Source organism: Mastomys coucha, unplaced genomic scaffold (genome assembly GCF_008632895.1).
Source record: "Mastomys coucha isolate ucsf_1 unplaced genomic scaffold, UCSF_Mcou_1 pScaffold3, whole genome shotgun sequence".
In the NCBI taxonomy this organism is placed as follows: Eukaryota; Metazoa; Chordata; class Mammalia; order Rodentia; family Muridae; genus Mastomys; species Mastomys coucha.
The window spans coordinates 51,893,401-51,907,044 of NW_022196909.1; the positions used below are offsets into that span (position 1 = coordinate 51,893,401).

Consider the following 13,644-nt stretch of genomic DNA (forward strand, 5'->3'; position numbering starts at 1 on the left):
GTGGGTCCAGAAATTATGTAAGTTATTACACAAACAAGCCTTTCACCACCAGCAGCCATCAACACTCCTGGAAGCCCACTCTGGAGCCCTCTCCCAGGGGCAGGAACCATGTCACTCTGTCCCCACCAGGGCCATGTCTGGGCTCTGCAGGGACATGATGGAGAGGCTGTTTAGGTAAAAACAACTAACAGTGACCATGGAATTCTTGCATAATTCCTCCATAATTTTTAATCCTTTTGTAGCATTTTTGGCTATGGTTATTAGAACATAAACATTTCTTGTCAAGGCGTACACATGATGACAGTCACTACAAAAAATTTTGCTTTTTATTGAAATTTTGAATATGGATAAGCTCCCTTAGGACATTAGGAGTATGCTGCCATAAAGAGAAAGTGGAGATGAAGTGGTGATAGTTAAAAGAAGAGAAAGGTAAACGCTAGTTTAATCCATCCTCATTTTGAGTATTCTGTCATCATTTTGTTTTAGCCCTGTCAATCTTAGAATTGCATCAGAATACAGAGACACACCTGCCAAGCCAAGCAGAAAACTGAATATCCGATGGAAGTCGTCTCCATAGGAAACCAAACTGTCACTGAGTTTGTACTTCTTGGTTTCCATGAAGTCCCTGGGATGCGCCTCCTGTTTTTTTCTGTGTTCATCATCCTCTATGCCTCCATCATCACAGGGAACATGCTCATTGCAGTGGTGGTGGTGAGCTCCCAGAAGCTTCACACACCCATGTATTTCTTTCTGGTGAATCTGTCCTTTATAGAGATTGTCTATACCTCCACAGTGGTGCCCAAAATGTTGGAAGGCTTCGTACAGGAGGCCACCATATCTGTGGCTGGCTGCTTGTTCCAGTTCTTTGTCTTTGGCTCCCTGGCTACAGATGAGTGTTTCCTGCTGGCTGTGATGGCGTATGATCGATATCTCGCAATCTGTCACCCCCTACGATACCCAGTCCTGATGGGGCGTCAATGGTGCCTGGGGTTAGTGCTCACAGTCTGGCTGTCTGGCTTCATGGTAGATGGACTAGTTGTTGCTCTGCTGGCCCAGCTGAGATTCTGTGGCCCTAACTTAATTGATCACTTTTACTGTGATTTTTCACCTCTGATGATCCTAGCTTGCTCAGATACCCAAGTGGCTCAGGTGACTACATTTGTTCTCTCTGTTGTCTTCCTGACTGTCCCCTTTGGGCTGGTTCTGATCTCCTATGCTCAGATAGTAGTGACTGTGCTGAGAGTTCCTTCAGGGAGCAGAAGGACCAAGGCCTTCTCCACATGCTCTTCTCACCTGGCTGTGGTGTCCACATTCTATGGAACACTCATGGTATTGTACATTGTGCCTTCTGCGGTTCATTCCCAGCTCCTCTCCAAGATCATTGCCCTGCTCTACACGGTGGTTACTCCCATCTTCAACCCTGTTATCTATACCTTGAGGAACCAGGAGGTGCAGCAGGCACTAAGAAGGCTTCTCTACCACAAAGCAACTAAAATGTGACCTAATAAGAAGAGCAATGAGTATTTTCTATTGGACTGTCAGTGTCTTGATTGAAAAGTCTCCCACAGTAGGCTGGAGATGAGTAACTATGCTTTGTCTCAGATTCCCCTTTAGGTCTTCTGGAGTATGCCCATGGGGAAGATAATAGTTAAACAATTTTCGGATGTTAGTTTAAAAGATTATGTAAACTACTGTGAGTTGTTTACTGAATGCACCGTAAATAGTGCTCTGGTTTGATCACAGTAAAGAGATGTACTAAATTGCCACTCTGTAGCCCATTGGTGTATGCAGCACTGCTGCTAATAACTAATGAAAACAAAATTATAGAAACAAGACACCAATACAAACACAAATCTAGAACAACGCTCATCTATATTACTGTACTATGACATTTGAAGAGTTCTTTCCTATTGTATTTATTTGGTTTGAGCATGAAAATTTGATGGTTGAACTTGCAATTTGTTTTCCCACAAAATGATATGTCATAAGTAACTTTACACGTATCATACATATATACAAACAACAATGACAAATTATTTTAAAAGGAATCCTGTAATATATTCTGCATTAAAAGATAGAATAAAATTATACCCTTTCTCATCCTGCTCCTATTGACCTGGCTTATTGTTAGACTCACCAGCTTATTGTTAGACCTCTTACTTGTGATTTAACTTCTGTGACCTCTAAAACTCCCTTTAACATGATTTGTCAGTGGCTTCCAGGTTCAGCTGGAGGAAAGATATTAGAAAAAGACAGGAATATTTAAATTTACTAGATCTTCAGAATAGGAGATGCAGTAAAACCTATAAGGAAATCAAGGGGATGTTGTAATTAAGCCACTGGTAGGAATTCTAACAGTTATCACATGAGTAAAATGATTGCTAATTCCTCAAGACTGGAAGGATATGGCAAAAGCAATACTAGAACCTGCGTCACATTTAGAATGGTTTTCATGGTGGAGAAAAGAGATGAAGGAGCTAGTACTGAAAGACCCCCAGAACTGGGGAGATCCTTACTCAAGTCTTGGGATGACGCGACCACCCAATGACTCACGAGAGACCGAACTTGCTGCAATCACATGAGGTTTATTGGGGATACCGGTACTGGGTCGATCTCGTGACCATGCTGGCCAGAGTTCGACACCGAACACAAGAAGTGTCGGGTATTTAAAGCAAGCTGGGGGCAGAGAGAGGGTTACAGAACATTAACAGTGGAAAATTTCAGAGGGACCCGACCCAAGGTATTCAGCTAGGGAGGGGAACACATTCATTCTAGGAATGTAATCTTCATCCACTGGTTGGCAGGGTGGAGAGTCTCATAAACCACTAGACCTTCATTCCTAGTTCTGCCCTCACAGTGGATCATTCAGGAGGGGCAGGTATCGGGAACCAGAGCCCTGAGGCTCTCGATCAGCAAAGTTCCTGGAACTAGCTACTCCACCTTTTTTTTGGCTTGTGGCAGAGGTTTTCCATGCCTGCTTTTAGGTAAAAGTTATACATTATACATTCTAAGATTCTCCAGTCTTTCAGCACAACAAACTAGAGGTGGGGGTAGAGATGTTTCTAAAGATTAGCTGCTTGGTGAAGGTCACATTGCTGAGATAGAGGTGCAGGCTGTATATGATGAAGAAACCCTGAGATTGTGTTGCTTGGTAGCCTGTGGTAAACTGGCAAATCCAGGAAAAAAGACTCAAACCATTTCCTCAAGTCATGTAAGGTCCAAAGGAAACATTCCTTGACTTTTTGCAAAGGTTGACTTCTGCTGTAGAAAGAAGTATATTAGATCCATCAGTAAGAAAGGCAACAATTGAGTCTCTAGCCTTTGAAAATTTGAATGCTGAAAGCAAGGAAGTAATCAGAACATTGAGGGCAAGGTCAACATCAATAGAGGCCTTAAGACGACCCAAAATTTCAAATGTTTTAATTGTGGTGAGTAAGGTCATCTCAGAATAAATTGCAGGGAAAACCAAATTAATCCCAAAAGGGAACCTATGCCTTCTGGAATATGTAAAAGATGTGGCAAAGGCTGACATTTGGCTAGGGAATGGAGAGCAACAGTAGATAAATGGGGGAACACCTTGCCAAAAAAACTCCCAGGGGGGCCTCTCGCTGGCCCCAATGCCAAGCAGGGAGAATTTTCTTCCTTAGGACAATTAAACACCACTGCTCTAAAAATAGATGTTGTGAGACCAGATAAAAAGGCTAAGGGAAATTCTATAGACAACTCAAAAAACCTAAAAGGGAGCCAAAAATGAATATTTTGGCAAATTTCTATAGAGGGTCAAAGGCCCAAGCTAAGAATACTAGTAAACAATATTGAGATTGAAGGAATGGTCAACAGTGGAGCAGATGTCACCATTATCTCTCCAAAGTCTTGGCCTGTAAGTTGGCCACTTCAAGAAGTAGACATCCAATTTCAAGGCATTGGGAATTTATCCCAAAAGAAGCAAACCACGAGATGGCTTAAATGTATTGGACTAGAAGGTCACGTAGGAAAATTAAGGCCATATGTGGCTGATTTAGCCATTAACTTATGGGGAAGAGATCTGCTACAGCAGTGGAAAACACAAATTAATATTCCCTCAGTTTCAGAGACTGAGCAGAAACTGGTCAAGCTCCTAATAAAAAAAATCAAATTAGTTAAGGAACATTATCAAAGACAGTTACAGACCGTCCTGGCTGTCCATAAATAAGATACAGCAGGGGCTGACAATTCAGCGTAAAGCTAAAGGTAAACTCAAGGAGCCACTGCTGATAAGACATCAACAGCCTTACCACTAAGGTGGTTACCTGACCAACCCATTTGGATTGATCAATGGTTTATGACAAAAGAAAAACTATAGGCATTAGGACAGCTAGTCCAGGAGCAGCTGGAGGCTCAGCATGTAGAGGAGTCCACCAGCCCTTGGAATTCTCCAGTATTTATCATTTTAAAAAGTCTGGCAAATGGAAGAGGGTGACACACCTCAGAGCAATTAATAAGATTATTCAGCCAATGGATTCCTTGCACTCTGGAATCTCATTGCCTTCTCTGTAGCCTAAGGAATGGCCTGCCATAGTGATTAATCTAAATGACTGCCTCTTCATAATTCCTCTACATGAACAAGATAAGGAAAGGTTTGCTTTTTCAATACCTGCTTTCTATAGAACTTGTCTGTTGCAGGAATTATAAAAAAATGAATCCACCCCACAAACTCCATTTCCTGCTGGGCCACGTTTTTGAGCTGGTACTGTTCGAACTCAATACTAAGCTCCAGCAGGTTTTTGTTATTTCCTCCCAGCAAGCTACATCTTGCTTGCATGCAACTCTTTACACACTTCCACAATCATTCATCTAAATAGCGCCTATTACCTGGTAAGTAAAGCATGACTCTTAAGGCTTTAATATCCAATCACATTTATATAATAATAAAATTACAATTTACAAGATGCCAATTCAATAATTTTTGAACCAGATTAAAAAAAACAATATTCTAACTCAATTATTCTATTTTGTAAAAACTTGCTTGGTTGTATAACCTCGTGGGGTCTGGACCATCCTCATTGTCTGCATCCATGATGATGTTTTCTCCTCCTGCTCCTGACCTTTCTCCTCCTGCTTCTGACCCTTCTTCCTCCTCCAACTCTAGCTCCACCTGCCTATTCCTGTCCAATCACAAGCCTGTCACTACCCTAATGTGATTGGACAGAGAAAATGCTGTAGCACTTGTCCATTAAAAAGATATTGTTGGAAAGTCCTGTTTTAGGTAATGTTCAATAGCCCTACCTTGTATCTATATCTTGTACAATAGTCATTAGAGATGATTTGTCACAATTTTGCTAATCCATTATTTATCACTATATGGATGATATCCTATTGGGTGATTCAGATATAAATATTCTGGAAAGAATGTTTGATGAAGTAAAAATAACCTTGCCTTGCAGGGAATTGCATATCGTCACTGAAAAAATACAAAGAGGGGATTCTATTAATTATCTAGGATATAGAATAAGTCTGCAAAAGGTTAGGCCACAAAAGGTACAAATCAGAAGAAGCCATCTAAGGATTCTTAATGATTTTCAGAAGTTATTGGGAGATATTAACTGGCTACAGCCTGCGATTCACTTGGCTACTCAAGAGCTAAGCAGTTTAACCCTGCAAGGGGATACAGATTTAAATAGCTGGAGGACATTATCAATTGAGTCTGAGAAGGAGTTAGCTCTGGTAGAGAGGAAATTGCAGGATACACATCTAGATCCTATTGATCCAAAGATGGCCTGCATCTTAGCTATCTTACCTTCTACCCATTTTCCTACTGGAATTCTCATACAGAGTAAAGGTTTATCTTAGAATGGATATTTTTAGTTCATAAACAGAGAAAGAAATTAAAAACCTACATAGAGACAGTCTCTGAGTTGATACTAAAAGGGAAAATGAGACTTCGACAATTAGTTGGAATGGATCCAATTGAAATTGTGGTACCTTTTTTACTAACGCAGAGATTTCCTTGTTATGGGCACAAGATGAATATTGGCAAACAGCATGTAGTAATTTCTTGAGAGAGATTAACAACAGATACCCTAAAAGCAAGTGACTTCAGTTCATAAAAAGATTTAATCAGATTCTCCCTCAAACAATAAAAAAGAATTCCAATTTCTGGAGTCCCTACATTTTAAACTGATGCTAATATATCAGGAAAGGCAGAATATGAATTAGAAGATATAAATAAGGTAGCTGAGAGTCCCTGTCAGTTGGTTCAAAAATCTGAATTATATGCAATACTCATGGTGTTGTCAGATTTTCAAGAGTCTGTTAATATAGTAACTGACTCTCAATATGCAGAAGGGGTTGTTTTACACATAGAAACTACTGAACTTATTCAGGATGATTCTGAATGGACTTCGCTATTTAATCAGCTACAACAAATGATCAGAAATAGGAGTCATCCACTATATATAACACACATAAGATCCCATACTAGTCTGCCAGGCCCTCTGGCACAAGGTAATAGTGAAATTGACCAGGTATTAATAGGAAGTGTACCAGAGGCTTCAGAATTCCATAAAAAAACCACCATGTTAACAGCAAAGGTTTAAAGAAAGAAGTCAAGCCAAGGAAATTGTGAGGCAATGTCTTGCTTGCTCATTGTATAACCAAACTCTATTACCTTTTAATTGGACAAATGGAGGAAAGGTTGTGATTGTCCTTGTGCTGTTTGTATTCTGATGTAAATTTTGCTTCCTCAAGAGGGGTTGCCCCAACAAGGAGTGAATCATTTCCTCAGGTGATTTCATGGGAAATTTCTCCCCATTCTAACTGATTAAATAAAGGCTGAAGCATGTGATTGGGCAGTAGAAGGGAAAGGTGGGGCTGGAGGCTTTAAAGGGTAGAGGAAGAGTAGAGAATGATGGAGGATAAGGACAGAGGAAGAAGAGGTGGAAGAAAGACAGAGCAGAACCACATGGGCTGGTGAAGCCTCAAGTAGCTAGGGATCTAATAGCTGGGGAACAGATTAGTGTAGAGGTAGATCTGCCCAATATAGATATACAGCTTATAAATATAAAAACTGAGTAGTATGCTTTTTCATGGGCTTATTGGAGTTGGAAGTTTACTGCAACAGACTGCAGTAGATATTCATTCATCAGTAATATGAGTATAAGAAGACAAATTAAAGATTATAAAACACAAAATAGTATTATTTCCAATAGATCATTTTGTTTGTACCTTGTCTTGTTGTTGTGGAAAAACACCTGACAAGCAATTTAGAAATGAAAGTTTCATTTTATTCATGTTTTGAAGAATATAATACATCAGGATAAGAAAAGCACAGAAGGAAGAATGGGGTCACATTGCATGTGTGGTCAACAAGCAAAAATGGGTAAATAATGATAGTAAACTAGGTTTTTCTTTTTTTCCCTTGATCAGACTAGGATGATTCTATGGAACAGATGGTGCCACCCACATTCAAAGTGGATCTTTCCTCCTCAGTGAACTCTCTCCAGAGATACCTTCATAGACATGCCCAGAGGTGTGCACTGAAGGTGATTCCAAATCGAGTCCAGGTTACACCGAAGATTAGCCAAAGCAATCATGTAATTCTACCACGAGCCATGGTGTTAACTGACTCAGTTTCCATGTGTGGTGGTGATGTGGGTTGTGATCCTTGCTTAGACGTGAGACTTCATCATATTCAGGATTCTTCTTAGTGAACTCTTAACATCCTTATTTCTCAGACTATAAATGAAGGGGTTCAGAGTGGGAGTTACCAGAGTATACATGACAGCAGCTACCACCTCCCCAGAGGAACGAGAACTAGATGGGGGCTTCAGGTAGGTGGCAAAGACTGTGCTGTAGAAAAGGAGGACTACAGACAGGTGGGAACTGCATGTGGCCAGGGCTTTTCTTTTCCCCTGTGCTGATGGAACTCTAGCCACAGCACGAAAAATACAACCATAAGAACTTACAATGCAGAAAAGCGCACTGTTTCCTAAAACTCCAGCCAAAGCCATCATCAGACCCTCATTGAGTTGAGCATCAGAGCAGGAAAGCAATAAGAGAGGCCTAAAATCACAGAAAAAATGAGGAATCTCTTGATTGGTATGAAAATATACCTGAGAGAGCAACAAAGTATGGGTCAGAGACACACAATGAGCTACTCCCCATGACCCACCGACCAGAACCCCACATCTACAAGGAGTCATGAGAAGTGGGTAGAGCAGTGGATGGCAGATAGCAGCATAGCGGTCAATTGCCATAACTGCCAGAAGCAGGTTATCCATGTCAGCAAAAACAGCAAAGAAGTACAACTGGGTCAGGCATCCAGAGAATGAGATTGAACCATCTCCAGTCCACAGAGACTCCAGCATTTTAGGGCCTATGGTGGTGATGAAGCAAAGATCCACAAGTGAGAGCTGACTGAGGAAGAAATACATGGGAGTGTGCAGGTGGACATCAGTACCAATAGCTAACAGGAGTAGCAGGTTCCCTAAAAGGCCCAACAAGTAGAGAACAAGGAAAAGGCTAAAGAGGAGCTGCCATTTCTCTGGGTCACTGGACAGTCCCAAAAGGATAAAGCCAGGAGCCTGACTGCAGTTCATCCTGGGTCTTGTATTTCAAGAAGAAGTTGGTGTGAATACAATTAACTCTCTTCAGGATAGAATGAGCATCAACCCATACCTGGTCTCTCGGCAATGGGTCTCCCTAACAACACGGATTGAACAATGGAAACTAGAATAGCAAAGGGAGGGACAAGATTTGGAGTTCATTAAAAATGGCCCCCTAGGGAGACATAAAGACAATTTGTTGAGTTTCTTCCAGGAATTCTCTTGGTGAAAGCTATGCTATTTAATCATTGTTTCACAGGATAGATTAACCAGTTTCCTGTGAATATTACTGATTGTGATTACTTTGAAGACACAGGCTACATTTTAGTACTTAGCTTAGTGCTTTGCTGACAGTGGGATTTCAACAAATGTTCTGTCCATCCATAGAGTCACCACTCTGGTCACATCTCCAGAAGACTAGGTAGAATGTTGCTGTTTTTCTGAATGACTTACTGTGACCACTGTAGCCTCAATGAATGTGTCGGTTTACAGTGCTGCCAAGGGAGTTCCTTCAAAAAATATAATCATGTTACTTATTTGTTTAAAAGAAATTACATGGGTAAATATAATTTTTATGAAACTGTACACACCCTTGTGAGGATTCTAAGGCTCTTATTGGTTTGGTCTGGTGATGCCTCATAAACTCGACTGTTCCTCACTTCCCACATTCAATGAACTATCAGCAAGATTCACGTTTCTCAGTACTAATTTTGTGCCTTGGTCAGTTTCTGTTGCTAGCATAGTATTACAAGCTAAGCAATGAAAAAAAGATTTATTTTGGATCAAAGATCAAGTAGAAGACAGAAGATCTCCCTTTTTGATAGAGTCTGAGACAGCCGAGAGCAACACATAGGATGATGTGGGAAATGTGTGTCTGTGACTTCTGGTAACTCTTCTTAAGTCACTAGTGTCTAATCTTTGTGTGTTTACCTAATTCAAAAGGCAATTAATGTTTCTACCACAGTCCGTCTCAGTTTCCTCCATCTCAGTAGTCACTGAGCTGCGATATGAATGAGAGATAATACATGGTTTCAAACCATAGGGTTTATCCTTGCTTTCTCAGTTTCTCTTCTAGGAAGTCATGGTTCTTTGACTGGCAGATCTACCTTGCACTTTCCTAGATTACTACATTTATGATATGGAGGATGTTAATATATATACATATATATAATATACATATATATAATATTTAGTAAAATTTTAAGTTAGCATTTGACTCCTTCACAAGGAAATGGGACATATTATGAAAGAGCAAAGCAGAAACTAATTTTCCTCTTCAAGCAATGCTTAGTGACTTGGCATAACAAAATAACCAGCAAATAAGAAGTGGACACTGAATCATCCCCCTCTGTCCATTTTAGAATTTTAGGAAAGAAATACCTTTCCTCCAGGCATTGTTCTGTTGGTGTGAGTTGAACACAGGGTGGATCCATGCTTTTCATTCCCACATATGTAAACAGTGTTTTAACATTGTTCTCCACAAAATCTCCTCATCTCAGCCCCTTGCTCACTTTTTCTTTCCTGACCTTAATTGGACATTTTCTTATCAACTCAATCAATGTCAATCACCTCAACAGTATAAATGGCTACACTCATTGTATTCTAATTACTATAAATCACTGCAAACAGTTCAGTTTTGTTACGACTCTATTGTTCAAGTACCTTTAGTGCCTCTTCTTTCTATTAATTACATATACTATATTGTGCCTGGTTACGGAAACTCCTAGGTGTGCCTCTGCCCACTTGGTTCACCCCTAGCTAAGCAGTGTTTCTTTCTGGCTGGTTACCCATTGTATTAGTTGGGGTTCTCTCATGGGCAATCTCTCTATATAGTAAGGGAATTTGTTGATGACTTACAGTATGTAGGTCAACTCCCCAACAATGGTCAGCAGCAGCTGTGAATGGAAGTCAAGGATCTAGCAGTTGCTCAGTCCCAAAAGGCAAGCAGGCAAAAAAGAGAGAGGATCTTCTTTCTTCTAATGTCCTTATGCAGGTCTCTAGTAGAGGGTGTGGCCCAGATTAAAGGTGTGTTCATCTGAGCCACCCATAGTTTTTCTAATTCTTACTCCTGATATCATGTAATTCATAAATACTTCTACAGAATACCATTCATTGAAGTCAGCTAGGAATCATATTTTGCTATTTGTGTCCATCAAGGCAATATTTGAAATTAGTAAAGTCCAGTTTTCTCTCTAATAAAGATGTCCAGAAGTTAGTAACATAGCGAAGAGCTGGTGCAATACCAAGATTATGAGAGAATAATGATTTTGTGTCTTCTGGTTATGTACAGGCACCTGTCAGAACTGTGAACTTCCAGTAATTATCTTATTTTTCCTTCATCTTAGGAACATGAATAAGTTCAAGCATCAAATTAGTCTGATTATATTAACAAGAAGAAAATGTATAAATCTTTCCCAATGTGTGGGTAGGAGGCATCCTAGAGAAACAATGAACCAAAGAAGGTTATAAAGTAGAAATTTCACCAATTCCACAGTGAATTATCCTACGTATAGATTCATATTTGCCTCCTTTGCCACAGCATCAGATCACTGGAGTTTTTTTTGTTTTTGTTTTTGTTTGTTTGTTTGTTTTTTGATTTTTCGAGACAGGGTTTCTCTGTGTAGCCCTGGCTGTCCTGGTACTCACTCTGTAGACCAGGCTGGCCTCGAACTCAGAAATCCACCTGCCTCTGCCTCCCAAATGCTGGGATTAAACCTGGGCGTGCACCACCACTGCCCAGCCACCATACAAAGGTGGGTGGAATTAAAATGGTCAATCTTTCTAGCCACTCAACACTATCATAGGTGACTGGTAGAAAAAAAAACAATGTTCCTAATGCACTTACTAATAAATATAAAATACATCTGGAGCCTTAGAATGATATTATTTCCATTCATGTCCAAGTAACACTGCTCTTCAAACCCATCTGGGGTTACTATTACCTGTGTGTAATGCTCTGAACTCTCTAGTGCCTCTCCGTGTTATTTGAAGGTATAACACACTGTGGTGAATTAGAAGAGCCTTCACCACCTTCCTTCTCTTTAGTTTTGCATGCCTCTCTGCTGTTTAACATCCTATCTCAACCACACTGACCTCCAAGTTGGCACCAGTTCTACACTGGGTCGAATATTCTTACACTTGATAAATCTACACACAGACACACAATTGTTGTCTTTTCCTGCTCTGTTGCTATCAATAGACTGCATCTTAATTTGGTGTATTGAGTGGTATTACATATATCCAACTTAAATCCAAGTTCTAAGAAGAAACAAAAATGCTCTCTATTTTTTAAATACTGTAACCCCAGCATCTAAAACAATACCGATTATTTTTACCTGCCCTGTGTGCATTTACTGGGCTCACTATCAGCTTAGTATTGCCTATTCAGTGTTTGCTAACAAACCTCATGAGATTGATCATATTTACCTTTTATCACAGTTTGCCTCTACACTTTATCCACAAGATTCCCTTGACCATGATGTTAAATCAGAACACATGTAAGCTTTAAGCAACACACCATAACACAAGTGATCTATGTCTTGGGCTAAGTAAATGATTTTAGCAATAGAGGGACAGTGGCTTTGGCATTTTGCTGTCCTGCATAATGTATTCAGATTAATTAGCATCAGAAGCAGTTTGGAAATTTCATTACATTATCAGTGAGTCAACACAGACAGCAAGGAGATGCCTGCCATGAACCCATGTGTAAATGTAACTAAATGGTAGGGCATTTCAAGAAGCATGAATCATGCTAACAGACACAATGACCAAGGATTTGGGATTATGTACTAGAAATGATGTAAAAAGTATACCTAAATAATGTTCACAAATTATTTTCATACTTTCTGAAAATAAAATCATCTGTCTCCACTAAAAACACTCCTACAGAGACTCATGTGTTTATTTAACACTAAATATAACCTAAGTTTTTACCAACACTGGAATATAACCTGCTTCTCTGATGAACACTGACTTTAAGAGATAATTCAGATAAGAGATGATACTCTAATTCTTTGCTCTCTCTCCTTACCTCCTCTCATTCTTACATGAGCACATGTGCCCATCTCTATGACCAGATCCACTTAAATGAAGCGCTTGAGAACACACACACACACACACACACACACACACACACACACACACATACACACACACCCTGCCATATATTTACAACATCATCATATGCCTGATCACACAGGATACTGAGATCTGAAAACTCCACACACACCAAGGGTGCATGTGCCCTCACCCCAAATCTATAAACAATAGGAAAATAAAAGATTTCCAGATAGTGATTTGTACAGTGAACCTATTTCATTTATTATATAATTTTCAAAAACTGTAGTCAAAGATGGCCCCCAGTTACCCTCACTCACCCATTGCTCTAGTCTGAACTTCCTTTCATCCGAGGGGGCAAAAGACCTTAAAAGTCCCTGTGAAGGCACATTCCACATAAGCCAAGCTCTCAGGAGATGGTGGATCACTAAACTTTCAGCATATATGCAACAGTTGCTCAGCTTTTTGTTCCTGTGGAACTCCTAACGGCAGGACTAGGGGCTGTCTCTGACTCTGTTGCCTGCCTTTCCCCTAACTGGGCTGCCTTGTCTAGCTTCGGTAGGAGGAGATGTGTTTAGTGTTCAACTTGAAATGCCAAGGTGGGTTGATATCCGTTGGAGACTTTTTTTCCCGAGGAGAAAGGGAGGGCGGGGAGGAGAGAGGGAACGACTGGGAGGAAAAGAGGGAGGGAAAACTGATAGGGATGTAGAGTAAACAATAACTGAATGAATAATTTTTGTTTTAAAAAATAATTCAAAGAGTTAGTTCCCCTGGGCTATATCAAGTTTTTCACACTAGCTTGGGCTTTAGGACACCTTGTCTAAGGAAGGAAGGGAGTGAGGGATGAAAGAAGAGAGGGAAAAAGGAAAAGGAAAAGAGAGGGAAAAAGGAAAAAGGAAAGAGGGGGAAATGAGAGAAAATGTCTGCCTGTATTACACCAGTCTAAGCTGCAGTACATACTTTAGAATGGATATATGAACTTACTTATACTTACAATACTTAATCT

General features: G+C 40.1%; 2 protein-coding genes across 2 annotated transcripts; one reads left to right on the forward strand and one right to left on the reverse strand.

Moving 5' to 3' along the window:
- Positions 1-528: 528 nt before the first annotated feature.
- Positions 529-1,567, forward strand: LOC116075281 (olfactory receptor 11A1). Its single transcript, XM_031348336.1, has one exon. It carries the CDS (start codon positions 559-561, stop codon positions 1,498-1,500), a length of 942 nt encoding a protein of 313 aa, XP_031204196.1. The 5' UTR covers positions 529-558; the 3' UTR covers positions 1,501-1,567.
- Positions 1,568-7,630: 6,063 nt separating this feature from the next.
- LOC116074889 (olfactory receptor 1361-like) lies at positions 7,631-8,691 on the reverse strand. Its single transcript, XM_031347778.1, has one exon. It carries the CDS (start codon positions 8,574-8,576, stop codon positions 7,647-7,649), a length of 930 nt encoding a protein of 309 aa, XP_031203638.1. The 5' UTR covers positions 8,577-8,691; the 3' UTR covers positions 7,631-7,646.
- Positions 8,692-13,644: the final 4,953 nt, after the last annotated feature.

What these genes read in the sequence shown, in the direction of transcription:
- LOC116075281 (XM_031348336.1), top strand. Translation starts at nt 559, where the DNA reads ATGGAAGTCGTCTCCATAGGAAACCAAACTGTCACTGAGTTTGTACTT.
- LOC116074889 (XM_031347778.1), bottom strand. Translation starts at nt 8,576, where the DNA reads ATGAACTGCAGTCAGGCTCCTGGCTTTATCCTTTTGGGACTGTCCAGT.